We start from the raw sequence: 14,462 nt of genomic DNA, 5'->3' as shown, positions 1-14,462 counted from the left end.
GATGCTTTCACTACTGGGGCCCAGGTTCAATCCCTGGTCGGGGAACTAAGATCCTGCAAGCTGCGTGGTGCAGGAAAAAAAAAAATCATGGTAGCTTGCAAATTATCTTTTATAACACTACTGACTGATGCTATCTTTAGTGTTAACTTAATATCTTGATTATTAGTAACCAATTAAAGAAGTGTCTCTGGTAATTGTCTCAACACTTCCTTTGATACCTTTCAGTTGTCCTGGATCTGTGTCATCTTTCTGTAGCTTTTCCCACTGGGAACTGAAAAAAAAAATGAAAGAGCAATGATGGATTGAAAACATATAAAATCAATGTACTGTACTTAAAGCCATAGAAAAACTAAAACTTTTTTATTTAACAAAATACATTCAATTTCCTCATAAATAAGACAAATAGCATATACATGTTGGTACCTCTACAAAATCATTTAGTGTATATTAGAACAATATAAACTTATATATCAATGCCCAAATGTTGAATTTTTTAAAATCTCTTTTCCTCTGATCATAATTATAAAGCTATCAAAAAGCACCAACAAATAAATAACATCACCTACCATACAATAAAACTCCCAATATTCCAGTTATCATATTAAATACAATTGTTATACACCATTTCTAAACTCCGTAACAATTTCTTAAAGTATCATTACATCAGAAAACTGAGGCCCACAGGTTAAGTTGCCCAAGGACACCCAGCCAGTCAATAACACAAACTCTGCAGGCATTCTACAAGGATTCAGCTCTTAGTTCCACTACCAGGGAACAAGGTTGAAGACTTTTTCATAATCTGTCCAAATTGCTTATAAAAGCTATAAAACCAACATATATTCCCAAAAACAGTTTATTGAGTGAGCATCTAACCTTCTATAGCTTTATTCTCCTTTTCTTCATTCTGCTTATCCCAATTTTTTTTTTTTTTTTTTTTTTTTGGTACGCAGGCCTCTCACTGTTGTGGCCTGTCCCGTCGCAGAGCACAGGCTCCAGAAGCGCAGGCTCAGCGGCCATGGCTCACGGGCCCAGCCGCTCCGTGGCATGTGGGATCTTCCCGGACCGCAGCAGGAACCCGCATCCCCTGCATTGGCAGGCGGACTCTCAACCACTGCACCACGAGGGAAGCCCTGCTTACCCCAATTATTTAATCTCAATTAGAAAATATGAAATATGTGATGATTATTGTTCTTTAATTTAGTAAAAATTTTATTATACACAGGTGAATGGAGGTTAGGGGTAGCAGGGAAAACAGCTGAGTCATTTACTGTGAAGAAACTTCAAATGGACCAGGAGGTATCACCAGGCTTAGAATGCCATTTCTCTGCTACACTATTGGAGAGTCTCACTGGTCCTTTATGTCACAGTGTGACAAAAAGGTAACTAAGGGCATTATACATGCTATTATTATAAAGGAACAAAAATGCAAACTGCCCTAAATACCAACATGTTTTTTCAAAAAGACAAAGAAAATAACCACATAGGAAATTCTGCAAATTAATACAACAGTTAATAAAACATATATATTTCCTACCAATAAATATAAATGGGTGTACCCCATTAAAGAAAAAGTTTTCAGAATGCCTCGGTAAGGCAGGAGGTCAAATTAGCAATGCTTATTTCTGTGTTCTATACCTTTTTGTGAAAGAAACATACTAAAGATTATATATTAATTGCATATATAAAGATGTTATATTATATATGCATCCTTGTAAAAGAAAATGAGTACAAATCAGAAATTATATATGTGCTTAGGAAAGGAATGAAAGGAATAATGGGGTGTGAGACTTCTTTGAGTACTTTAATAGTTTTAGGTTCTGAATTATTCTGACACCCTCTTTTACCTGTACAGCAAACAATGAGTTTATTCTACTTTGCCCTTTCTCTTTCTCTTCTTTTCCCATTTTTTAACTTTGTAACTGTGTTATTCCCAATCCTGTCAGAGTATGTAACATATACATAGTGTTCTTCTACCCTCATTCTCATCTTTTCGCTTTGAGCTAAAATTAATCAAATTTGGTGCTCATCATTCCTTTTGCTAAAGTCTCCCCAGTCATCTCCATTGCACCAGCACTGTCACTAGCAGACTCTTCAGGAAGTGTTTATGAGTATAGTGTTCCCTGAGTTCTCACATGTTTAAAACTGTTTTTCTATAGCCACGATACCTGTATGATAGGTTGGCTAGATATAAAATTCCTTGGCTTACACATCCTCTCTCAAGTTTCTTGAAAATGTTGCTCACTTGTTGTCTTGCTTTATTACAGATTCACTTTCCTTTGTAAGTGACATATTTTTGCCTTAATTTCCACCCCTTGCTTCATTCTTCACCACCAAGCCTCCAGGAGATGCCATGTCCTTCCAAATCACCTCTCCATCTCCCCTCAAAAACAGTACTTTCCCAAATCTGCCTTGTTAATTTTTGTCTACATACTCTTGAAACACTTCCTTTTGATTCTTCAGTAGCCAGTGCTCTAATCCTTCGGGTCTCACTTGTTCTCAGTATTATCCCACTCAGGGTTGGACTCTCTTTCTGGAGGTGATTCATTTGTATTTCATCACTACAAGTCGACCCCATCCCCTGTCCCCACTGTCCTCTCCTCTTTTCCTTATAGTCTTTGCTTAACTTTTCACTTCAGCATAAGCCCCACAGTTGGCTTTGCTGGCTTCAGTTATTTATTTCACTATTTACATATAAACTGAAGTTTACAGTCAGCTCTGTAGACTCCTAGTCATATTGCAGGCAAGGGTTATGAGTGATTTTATTTGCTTTCCTTACTGACCTTGTGGAGAGAACTTGATTTAGGTGGCCAACACTATCCTATGGGAAACTGGAAGTCCTTCTATTACTATGTAAGAGTCACTTTAACAAGCATCCAAATTTTTCTACCTTTAAAAGATCAGATCACAAGCTTTTCTATTCTGTGACTTCCAAACATTCTCATTAATTATTAAAAAGAGGAATTAAATCTTTGTAATGTTTCTACTTATTTAGAAACTATTATATTCTTATAATCAGCTAATTAAATCAAGCAGAAAGTATAGAATAAGGTATTCATGAAAGAAAAATGATAACAAAATTGATTAGAAAGTGAAAAAAGACAAAAGCGTTGATGTTTTTAAACTTCCTATGTTGCTTTGTAATGTAGGCTAAACCTAACACCTATAAGGCACTTTATTATTCACAAATCATCTTCACATATATTATTGAAATCTTTTAAGGAATGTTAGAAGAGGGATCCGAGGTCTAGAGGTTTTAGGTGAATTGCTAAGACCTCATAAGGCAGAAAACGGCTAAGCTGGAAATCAGAACTATGTTCTCACTACTCTATGTCTGTGCAACCATGTCTCCTAAGCAGCTTCATTACTATGAAAGTCTAATAACAGACAAATGTAGATTTATGACTTGACTTATACGTTTCTTTAATAATCAATTTTTTATTATACCGTTCAAATATCTAACATAAATATAAAAAACAAAGCTGAAACTGATTTTCCTGTAGCTTTCCAGATTTAAAAAAATTAGCAATTATTAGAAATATGCCTTGTGTAACATACTGGCTAAAAATTGTCCTTCCCAAAATAATAAGAAATGATTCAAATCACAAGAGTTTTTGCCCAATGTGAAGAAGGTAAAGGAAAACGTGTACATTTTAGTGAATATCCCAAATATAGAAAAAACACATATACTAAATAGAAAATTACCTTGATATTTCCCTGAGATAAACAGTTTGCATGGCTTTTTTCAAATGAGGTTCAATATTTCTCCAGAGTTTGCGAGTATCACGTTCACTTGCTACTCCAAAGAGAGAAAATTTCAATAATTTAGAATTACAGAAACTTTTTTCAAAAGAAATATTATTATAGTAAAATTATAGTTACCTTCTCCTTTAACAACAGGTTCACAATATTTAGGAAAATTAAGTACTGCCTATAAACAAGGGAAAAAAAGAGAAAAAAGCACTTATCTACCACAGTTAAATATTATTTTTCAAGTAAAAATTTTATTAGAATTCAGGCAATTTTATTTCAATTGGCTCAAGTAAAATGTTATTATAGTTTATTACTACAACAATAAAACCACAATTATCAATAACAACAGTAAAACAATATGTAAAATATTCCTTAACTGGCTAAATCCTGCCTAATGTATCAACCTCTAAATATAAAGAAATATAACAATTCCCAAAGCAAATTTAAAAGCACATACATAGGGGCTTCCCTGGTGGCACAGTGGTTAAGAATCTGCCTGCCAATGCAGGGGACACAGCTTCGAGCCCTGGTCTGGGAAGATCCCACGTGCCACGGAGCAACTAAGCCTGTGTGCCACAACTACTGAGCCTGCACTCTAGACCCTGCGAGCCACTACTGAGCCCACGCGCCTAGAGCCTGCGCTCTGCAACAAGAGAAGCCACCGCAATGAGAAGCCCGTGCACCGCAATAAAGAGTAGCCCCTGCTCGCCACAACTAGAGAAAGCCTGCGTGCAGCAACGAAGACCCAACACAGCCAAAAATAAATAAATAAATTTATTATATTAAAAAAAGCACATACATAGAAAAGATGCCTAAAAAGAATATTCTGCAGATGATTTATTAAACTCTTAAGAAATATGCCACTTACAAACTTTAAAGCAAATAATAATATCCATTTGAAGGAAAAAGGACAACATATATTTATTATCCTATGTTCTACATACTCAGAAAAATAGAACACTATACTATTTTTTCTGCAATGCTTAAAGATCATTTCTTATATTTATTAGTATTACTAGTAGTAGTAAACACTTAAACCATACTTCAAGCTTCAAGTTTATGAATATGATGTAACAACATAAAAAGCTGTAACCTCGTCCCTAAATAAAATCATTCCTCAGTGAAACCCAAAGGACTTTATAAAAACCATGTTTAAATTTCACATTTTCTTTTCCTACTAATAGTTTCTCTAAATAATTCCTCCTTCTTGTACTTTATAATCTACTTTGAAATGGCTGCCAGCACAGATTCCCACAGGTTTCAAGGACATCAGTGCTAAGGAGTAGAAGCTACAAGTTATTTCCCAGGAAGGACAAAGGATGAGTATTTGCTCCTGACTCCATCTCACACTGAGACCATGCACTGACCCTCGCTCCTCTCTGTAAGCCCCCCTGTTGTCATTTCCCTTGGGCACCAGGAGTCTCACATACAACTTCCAGAGAGATGTTAGTGATGAGCTTGAACTAGAACAGCTTGTCTTCTGTTTTTTTCCCTACTCAGAAGATGCTTGAAACGTACAACTAAATCAGAAGAGGCCTACAGTTTAAAAGTTCCAAAACATACTAAATGTGAACACAATTTTTTTTTTTTTTTTTTTTTTTGCAGTATGCAGGCCTCTCACTGCCGTGGCCTCTCCCGTTGCGGAGCACAGGCTCCGGACGCGCAGGCTCAGTGGCCATGGCTCATGGGCCCAGCCACTCCGCAGCATGTGGGATCATCCCGGACCGGGGCACGAACCCGTGTCCCCTGCATCGGCAGGCGGACTCTCAACCACTGCGCCACCAGGGAAGCCCCAGAACACAATTTTAAATGGTCATTTTCTCCTACATTCTATCTCAAATACACACTGAATCCCTCTAAGTAATACTTTTCAGAGCAAAGAAAAGAGCAAAGCAAAGAAAATGTACCAAGAGATATAGAATCTGTTCCTTTGAAAGCAACTGTTTTCTAGCCTTAGATGTATTACCATTTTCTCTTACATGGAGATAAGACCTTAAGTATTAATAAAAGGTTCTAAAAGTGAAACCAGATATTCTTGCCTCCTCCTTTTCAGATCACCACAACTAAAGTAGAAAGGTAAAAATTAAATTAAATATGAAAATTAAAGTAAATACAATTATTTTCCAAACTGCCTATGAAGTATAAACAGCTATTCTAATGTTTTTAACAACTTTTTTTTTTTTCTTTTGCGGTACGCGGGTCTCTCACTGCTGTGGCCTCTCCCGTTGCGGAGCACAGGCTCTGGAAGCACAGGCTCAGCGGCCATGGCTCGTGGGCCCAGCCGCTCCGCGGCATGCGGGATCTTCCCAGACCGGGGCACGAACCTGTGTACCCTGCATTGGCAGGAGGACTCTCAGCCACTGCGCCACCAGGGAAGCCCTTAAAAACTTTTTAAAGTAATCTTTTATATAAATATTCAAAGTAATCCTTTATATAGATTACTAACTCAAGGTCAGTGGCTAATGAAACACCTATATAAAGCTTCTGACCATATTCAAATTCATCTAGATTCCAGACCACTATCAATACATACATTAACCTGAAACAATCTGTTAACAAAAAATTAACAAAAAGATATAAAATTGCTTATTAAGTTTTCACACCACCTTTCTGTTAATCTTCATTTTAATTTTAATAAAGTTAAACTTTTTCTGCAATTAGAGAAAAGAGAAAGGAGGAAATTAAAAAAACACTCCTAACAATGTATGAAAAGAAACAACTAAAAAGACAAAGGTTTCTGATCAGGTCAAAGTTTGTACTAACCCACTGACTTCTACATTCTTAGGGTGTATTTGCTCCCAAAGGCCATATCCAAATTTCCAGAATAAATTTTCAGCTTCTAGCCTATCTTACACCCTTTCTTCATGGAAAAATATTAAAAGATGTACATTTTTTTTTTAAGCAAAATGAGCACGGACCAGATGCCGGAGCTCCTTCAAATCTCGACAGACGGTGTAGAAAACTCCAAGAAGAATGTTAATGTAGGCAGCGTAGAAATCAGCCGAATACTCTGGAGGATGATCATGGGACAGAATCTTTTGAAGGTTACCTGTTCACAGGACACAAATGAACAGAAATGACTGACCCATCACCCTAGTTATATCTTCTAGCATTTTATAACAAAGGTTTAAACAATAAATACACAGGCTCAGCAATTATTAGGAACAATGAAACAGTTACAAGATTAGAATGCAAAAGTAACACAAGTTTTGAAACTGAGGTAAAAGAATTATGAACCTAACATTCTAAGAAAAATTACTAAATTTTACTTAAGACAAATACGAAGCAATGACATCTAAAGAAAATCACAAGAACCTTATAACAGGCAACATCAATATCAAGGGCAAAAAAATAGTATGGATTCCACTTATTTTTCTAACAATTAAGTAAATCAACTAGATAAAAATAAGCGGTACTACATAAACTACCACCAAAGTGGAAAATGCTCATTTTTTGTAAAATGGAAAGAACTCATGATTTTTTTAATGAAAATCTTCATCTTTACTATGTCATTCCCTTTTTTATAAAATGTGTTTTCTTCCTACAACTTTGGTATCTTTATTTCTCTTCTACCTTAAACTCCTTATACAGTATCACATGTTTAGAGTCCTAAACTTATATTTTATCCTGCTAGAAACATATTGTAGAAGCACAGTTAAAACTAAAAAGAAACCACCTATTATTCAAAATTTCCCGGTTATAGCACATAAATCAGTCATTCACTCATTCCTTATTGCAATTCCCTCTGACTTCTTGATGCAATGGTCTCTTTTAGACTTCTCAGTTAAGAGCTCTTTGAACATGACTAGTACTTTAAGCTCAGTTCCATAGGATTCAAGACTTTCACAATACTTACAAGTGAAAATTCTCATGGGATGTTCTGATCATGTCAATTTCCTTTTGTCTAAGAATCCCTTTAAGTGAGTATTTTTACCATGGATACTCTCCCATTCACCATCAGCCTTTCATTTTAACTACTGTCTTATTCCTCAGTCAGTTAGATATAGGTACATAACAATATATATGGCCTATCAACAGATACTAATATATAGAAATTTAGAAATAGCTATATTAATGGGATCTTTTAAACAGGGCAGTTGGCCAAAACCAAAAAAACAAATAAACAAACAAAGGCCCAAAAAACATTTCAAAGCCTATTCTCATGCCTAGAATGTTATCCTAAAGGAATTTCAGATAGAGACTGTTACTAGATCTGTATTTTAATACCACAACCACTGAAAAAAAATACACAAAGTCCAAAACTTGACTTTGGAGTCTATGTATTTTTACATGTAATAGGAGTTTTAAATTTAATGTTACTAAGCTTTTTAAAACAAGTATTTGATACACTAAAAATTTCTAAAGGTGCCTTAAAACTTGGAGATAAAGATATTTATATATTGTGCTGGCCAAAAAGTTTGTTTAGGTTTTTCCATAACATGTTACGGAAAAACCCAGAAAACCCCGAAAGAACTTTCTGGCCAATCCAATAAAAGCTGACAAATAACTGGATAGATGAAAGAAAGAAGGGAGGGAGGCAAGGAAGAAAGGGATCAATGGTCAGACAGACAAACATACATAGGCAAAAAGGTGGTCTCTAAATGCACAGATGAGGAAACCTGGAAACCAGTTAAGTCTCCAGCTTAGACTGCCCTCCTAAGCTCCTCCTGACTCTCTTCTGGATATCCCTTCCAGGTGACACTCAGTACCTCCTAAGAGAGCTGATTATATATGACCACTGGCCCACTTCAGTTCTGACCACAGTCTTCTAAGAATTAGAACTCTCACTGGGTTGCAACAAAAGTAGAACAGCTGCTTAGTTATACAGGCTACAGACAAATTCTCAGAGTACAACTCAACATTAATGAAGCCATACCAGCTCTAACAGTCAAATTTACTAAAAATCCCATCTCTAACAGAAAGCTGAAAGCAGTGTACTAGCAGGTAATAAATAAAGGGAAGGAGAAAGCACTTGATGGGTCCCCTGCTGTATTAAAATTTCACTATCAAAATACGGTCTAACACACCAAGAACCATTTCTAACATGGAGAGGGACTTCTGCTGCCAGTCATGAGGGAGTAAGAGGGTCCAGAAATACTCTCCCATAAATAACTAAAAACTGGACAAAATATAGAAAATAATTATTTTCAGACATCAAACAACAGGCAACAAAGGACTGTGATACATGAGAAAAGTGAAATGAGGTGAGTCTTACCATAAGCCAGGCTTTCTAACTAGAGGTAATTTTAGAACTGTGGTACAGGAGAGTTCCAAAAGGAGCCCATTAATCTCAGTGAGTTGATAAGACAGAGATCAGAGAAGAGAGAGCTAAGGTAGCTAGAATGTGCAGGGTAGAATACATGAGAAAAGGAAGCTATGCAGAGAAAGAGCCCCAGAAATCTGCCTAGATGTTGCCCTTGGTTCTTAGCTGAATACCAGTACTCATATGCATAGAGTAAAACCTCAAAAGGACAAGCAAGAACAACTTCTGGGGAAAAAGCAATTACTGGAGAGCTGTTAAGTCAAACAATTTCCAGAGTTCAGACAGGGCTATAAACTGTTCATTTTGCCACCAGTAAGAATGGAGAAACTATACTAAATACATGGGGCATTCAGCAGAGAACCCAAAAGGACTATATCTTAGAAGTAGAGCTAAAATTAGCCCTGGAATAAAGGCTACTCTAGACCCTCTCTCCAAAAGAGCTTAAAAATAATCTCAAAAGGGTCACATGTATCTTCAAGTGATTTAAATGCTTAACTAGAAAAGAAGTCCAACATGCAATAAAAAATTTAATACCTGTCATTCAATCAAAAATTACTAAACACATGTGAAAGTATAATGGATACCCATAATAGAGAAAAATTAGTCAATAGAAACATCCCCACAATGAAAGAGGTAGTAGAATTAGTAGACAAGAACATTAAAACAACTAATATAAACATGCTCATATGCTCAAGAATATAATGGAAAACAAAAGCATCATGAGATTGGTAATGAAAATTCCACTGGGTTGGATTAACTGCAAATTAGACACTTGTAGATAAAAAGGTCACTGAACTTGAAGACACAGAAACAAAAGCTATCCCAAGTAAAACACTGAGGACAAAAAATGACGTAAAATTTAAATAAATAAATAAGAGACTCAGCAGGACAATATCACGAGGTCTAACATTCATGTAACGTGGTCCCAGAAAAAGGTGTGGAGAGCAGAGTCGGGGGGAACAACAGGACACAGATAAAATATTTTTAGAAATAATGGCTGAAACTTTTCCAAAGTTAAAACTATACACTCACATATCCAAAAAGCTCAACAAATCTCCAGCAGGATAAACAATAAAAGATATTTTCCACCTTGACTTTTTATTTCTGTAAAGCCCAAATAGTAATATATTATAAGGTTTATAATAAATGTATATGTTAAATGTAGGACAAAAATAGCACAAAGGTTGTGAGGTGGGAAATTATAAGTCATTGAGATTTTCAGATTGTTAACTACAGAATAACTTAACTTATTCTGATTGATTCAATAACTAAACCAAAAACCTGATCAACTGCACTATAATCCACCTGAAGAAAAAAAAACAAAAAAAAACAAAGCATTACCAAAAGATGAGCAGTCTGCGTGTGGGAGAGAGAAAACAAGAAATCCAAATTAGGGCCCTAGTGATACTGCTAAGAGGAAAGAGTGTCCTGAACAACAGATACCATATTTCTACAGATGACATATGTACCAAGTTATGATTGGATGACTTAGACACTAAGATTATCCTTTTGCCCTGGTTCCATGCTTACTTATTCTGACTATAATTTGGCTTATCAATTAATGCTTCCTTTTTGAACGTTTCTTTGTATGATTATGATGCTTCTGAATTATTTTAAAAAAACCTAATATGTTAAAGGCTCTAAAATTTAATAATCAGATGAACTTGGCTCCACATTATACACTTTTCAAAAATCTATTAGCTTAGGGCTTCCCTGGTGGCTCAGTGGTTAAGAATCTGCCTGCCAATGCAGGGGACATGGGTTCAAGCCCTGGTCGGGGAAGATCCCACATGCTGCGGAGCAACGAAGCCAGTGCACCACAACTACTGAGCCTGCGCTCTAAAGCCATGAGGCACAACTACTAAGCCTGCATGCCACAACTACTGAAGCCTGCGCACTGCAACAAAGAGTAGCCCCCACTCGCCGCAACTAGAGAAAGCCCGCGCCCAGCAACAAAGAAAACACAGCCAAAAATAAATAAATTTATTAAAAAAAAATCTATTAGCTTACACTTTCTAAAATTAGCAAGGTCACTTTAATTATTTAATTATGTCCTCAAATTCTCTCCATCTCTGCAGCTTTGTATCCTTATTTTTTATAAAATTTAATCAAATTCTACAATTCATTATGGCATACTTTAATTTCAACTTCACTTGAATACCAGCATTTTTTAATAATTTTTCACTAAAATGGGTCATGAAAAACTTTAACATCTAATGGTCACAACAGAAGTACAAAGAAATTCTTTTTATGAAATCCTTTGATTTATTCATTTTCTTCCTACCCTTTTCTCTTCTCCTTGTGATTTTTCATATAAGAGGAGCTATTAAAAATTTAAGGGTTCCCTTCATCTATTTTGGTTTCCTTTTTGTTATCTCAATTATCAAAGGCAGGAGGTGTTACCTGATCGCTGTTCTTGTGAAAACAGGCAAAAATGTGTTGATCTTAATAATGAATGTTTGTAGCTGATCAGTTCACAGGGATAGTGTTTCAAGGCCAAGGTCAAGGAATGTTATTTTTTCATAGCCTCTAACCATCTTATGCTTCAGTTATGATCTTTGAATCTGAACTATCATATTTGCACAGTAACAGCACAGTATTAATCTACAAAGCTACTCAGCAACAAAAAAACTATTGTATTCTTCCAAAGATAAAAATTATTAGGATCTATGAAATTTAAGATTAAACACAAACCAAAAATAAGAAACACAAGGGCTAGCACAGTTGCTACTGTAAGAGTTACAATAATGAAAAATGAGATTTATAAAATCAAAAGATACATTCCACGTAGTACTTAACTCAAGTACATGGTATATTAAGATTTCAGTACAATTTTAATGTGCTTTGCCAATCTAAACATCTCACTTGTATGGATGTAATAATCCCACTTATATATACATCTTACTGTAGTGACTAAAAAAATGTGAAAATACACCTTTATTTACAAATATGTGAGAACTGCTCTTTCAAAAAAACGTTAATTATACAAGAACAACCTCTACAAGTGCAGAAATATAAATAATATTTTATTTAAGGTTGGCAGCAAACCATAATAGATTAAAACATCCAAGTATTCCCATTTGAACATGCTAGCTTAATCTTTCAAACAAAAAAAACTATTTTACTGAATATCATTTATCAAAACAATGTTTTCAAATTTACCTATGCTATAATCAGGAAAATACAAGACAAATGGCTCAAAGCATCCAGTATTTGGACGAAACTTTTCCCAAACAATCTCGCTGAGAAAGATAACAGTCACATTTCTGTCAGTCTGTAAAAGAGAGATAAATAAAAGTAACTTTGCATTAAAAAATCTTAATCAGAACAGTAATTCCATTTGAATTTTTCTTTCAAAAGAAATCCAGCAAAGTTCCAACCTATAACAAATTATTTGCATACGAATAAGCCATATTTAGAAAACCCAATCAAGGAGCTCATCCTTGTATGCAAATTTTCAAACATAATTACTTAGAATTTCCATAAAACTTTTAGGTTAATCGACAATTCAGTTACCCATGAATACTAGGACAGTCACACAACGACTAATTTTATAGAAATTAAGAAACACATCTGCTTGAATGATTAAGACAAGAACTTTTTATGGGAATTTTCAAAGAAATCACATGCTTTACATCAATAAACCAAAAAAGACAAAACTTAACATCTCTCATTATTAAAATGGCTATAGTACCCAGAGAAAAGAAAATATCAGTTGCATATTTTAATGTATATTCAAGATGTTGAGTATACATTAAAAACACAAACAAGTGTGAGTATCCAAAATACCAATGTTAAGTAAACAGAAAACTTTTGAAATATATGTAGAAATTATAACTAGTATTCCTAAAATAACATTAAGAGAACAAGCTCAATGTGTATGTTATCCTTCTACAGAGTGGCCACAAATGCTAATTCTAACGCTAGAATTTATCTATAGACACCTGGCATTCTCAACACAAATTTTAATATTCCCATGTTCTTTTGGACCTCTCCCAAGTTGACAAAACAAGACATATTAGTTTTGTTCTATAACTATTCTTAGGACCCAGTCTCATATATAAATTACACTATACTTTGATGGTGATTTACTATTTATTGATTTCTAACTTATGTGTAACCTTATATTCCAATTTTCATTATTTAGAGAAATACACTTCTGGCTAACAAAGATAGCTGAATTGAATAAATTAATAACTCCACAAAAATGTAGCATCTTTACGAAAGAAAGGAAAAGATTTTTACTTTCAAATGCTTTTTGTCTTATTAATTTTTAAGAATCCTTCAATTCATTTCCATAGGGATAAAAAAATATGCTCTAAACACAATCTTGATTACAAAGCATTGAGTTGTTTTTGCTTTAAAATATGATTACCCAAAAGAATTTTATAAAGTCTGTTAAAAAAAATACTGAGAGGTTAAAAAAAATAGAGGCATTTATCAGTCTAAAAGGATTTTAAGGACTTCCCTGGTGGCTGAGTGGTTAAGAATCCACCTGCAGAGGAAACGGGTTCGATCCCTGGTCCATGAAGATCCCACATGCCACTGAGCAACTAAGCCTGTGTGCCACAACTACTGAGCCTGCACTCTAGAGCCTGTGAGCCATAACTACTGAGCCCACACACCACAACTAATGAGCCCGTGTGCTGCAACTACTGAAGCCCACGCACCTAGAGCCCATGCTCCGCAACAAGAGAAGCCACCACAGTGAGAAGCACGCACACCGCAACGAAGAGTAGCCCCCGCTCGCCACAATTAGAGAAAGCCCACACGCAGCCACAAAGACCCAACACAGCCAAAAAAACAAAAAAAAAGTATATTAATAATAAATTAAAATATATATATTACAAAATAAATAAATAAAACTATTTTAAGTTGGGTAATGTTCTCATCTGGAAGTACTTTCAGTGTACAGTGATACCTATCATAATTTAAACTTCATTTTAGTCTAAGTATTTAATATAAAAAAATGTGAAATGCTTTTGCTATATTTCTCTTAAATGAAATACACATTTAAAAATCAAGTATGCTTTCAGAAACATCAAAACAACAATTTTCTTTTCTGATGGAGTTGAGCTTACTATGAATCTTTTCATTTTCTTCAAATAACTTCCATAATTAAAACTAAAAAAAAGTGAAAGGCCTACGTACTGTGACAGGATGCATGATCAAAGGTCTAAGTACTGTGACAAGATAAAAACAGTGGGGTAAGTTTTACTGGAAGGGCGAGAGGACAGCAAGAATGCACTCTGGCTACCAGAGAGGGAGTCCTTGAGCAAAACAATGGGAAATAGTGGACGGATTTATGCAAACAAACACAACAAAAAATAAATAAAAAGAGAGAAAGAGACCTTTACTCAATGAGGATGGGTCCCTGATGTCAGTAGTAAAATGCCAAGAGTTAATCCATCTGGGAAAGGCTAGACTGCATGAGGAAACTTCCACGATA

The 14,462-nt window shown here is 35.1% G+C and overlaps 1 protein-coding gene across 2 annotated transcripts in view; it reads right to left on the bottom strand.

Moving 5' to 3' along the window:
- Nucleotides 1-14,462, bottom strand: part of ORC5 (origin recognition complex subunit 5) — a 75,088-nt gene that overhangs the window by 46,050 nt on the left and 14,576 nt on the right. For both annotated transcript variants that reach the window (XR_003795302.1, XM_029234016.1), the window contains exons 5-9: nt 12,176-12,287; nt 6,669-6,799; nt 3,880-3,928; nt 3,703-3,793; nt 219-271 (exon numbers count right to left, since the gene is read on the bottom strand). Coding sequence is in view for 1 of the 2 variants with exons in the window: in XM_029234016.1 (XP_029089849.1) it covers nt 219-271; nt 3,703-3,793; nt 3,880-3,928; nt 6,669-6,799; nt 12,176-12,287 (436 nt within the window). In the remaining variant the exon portion in view is untranslated. The remainder of the gene's footprint in view (nt 1-218; nt 272-3,702; nt 3,794-3,879; nt 3,929-6,668; nt 6,800-12,175; nt 12,288-14,462) is intronic.

Source organism: Monodon monoceros, unplaced genomic scaffold, assembly GCF_005190385.1.
Source record: "Monodon monoceros isolate NGI ecotype Baffin Bay Population unplaced genomic scaffold, NGI_Narwhal_1 Super_Scaffold_2, whole genome shotgun sequence".
NCBI classification, from domain to species: domain Eukaryota; kingdom Metazoa; phylum Chordata; class Mammalia; order Artiodactyla; family Monodontidae; genus Monodon; species Monodon monoceros.
The sequence above is the reverse complement of the archived record's forward strand: the minus strand, read 5'-3'. Positions and strand labels throughout refer to the sequence as shown.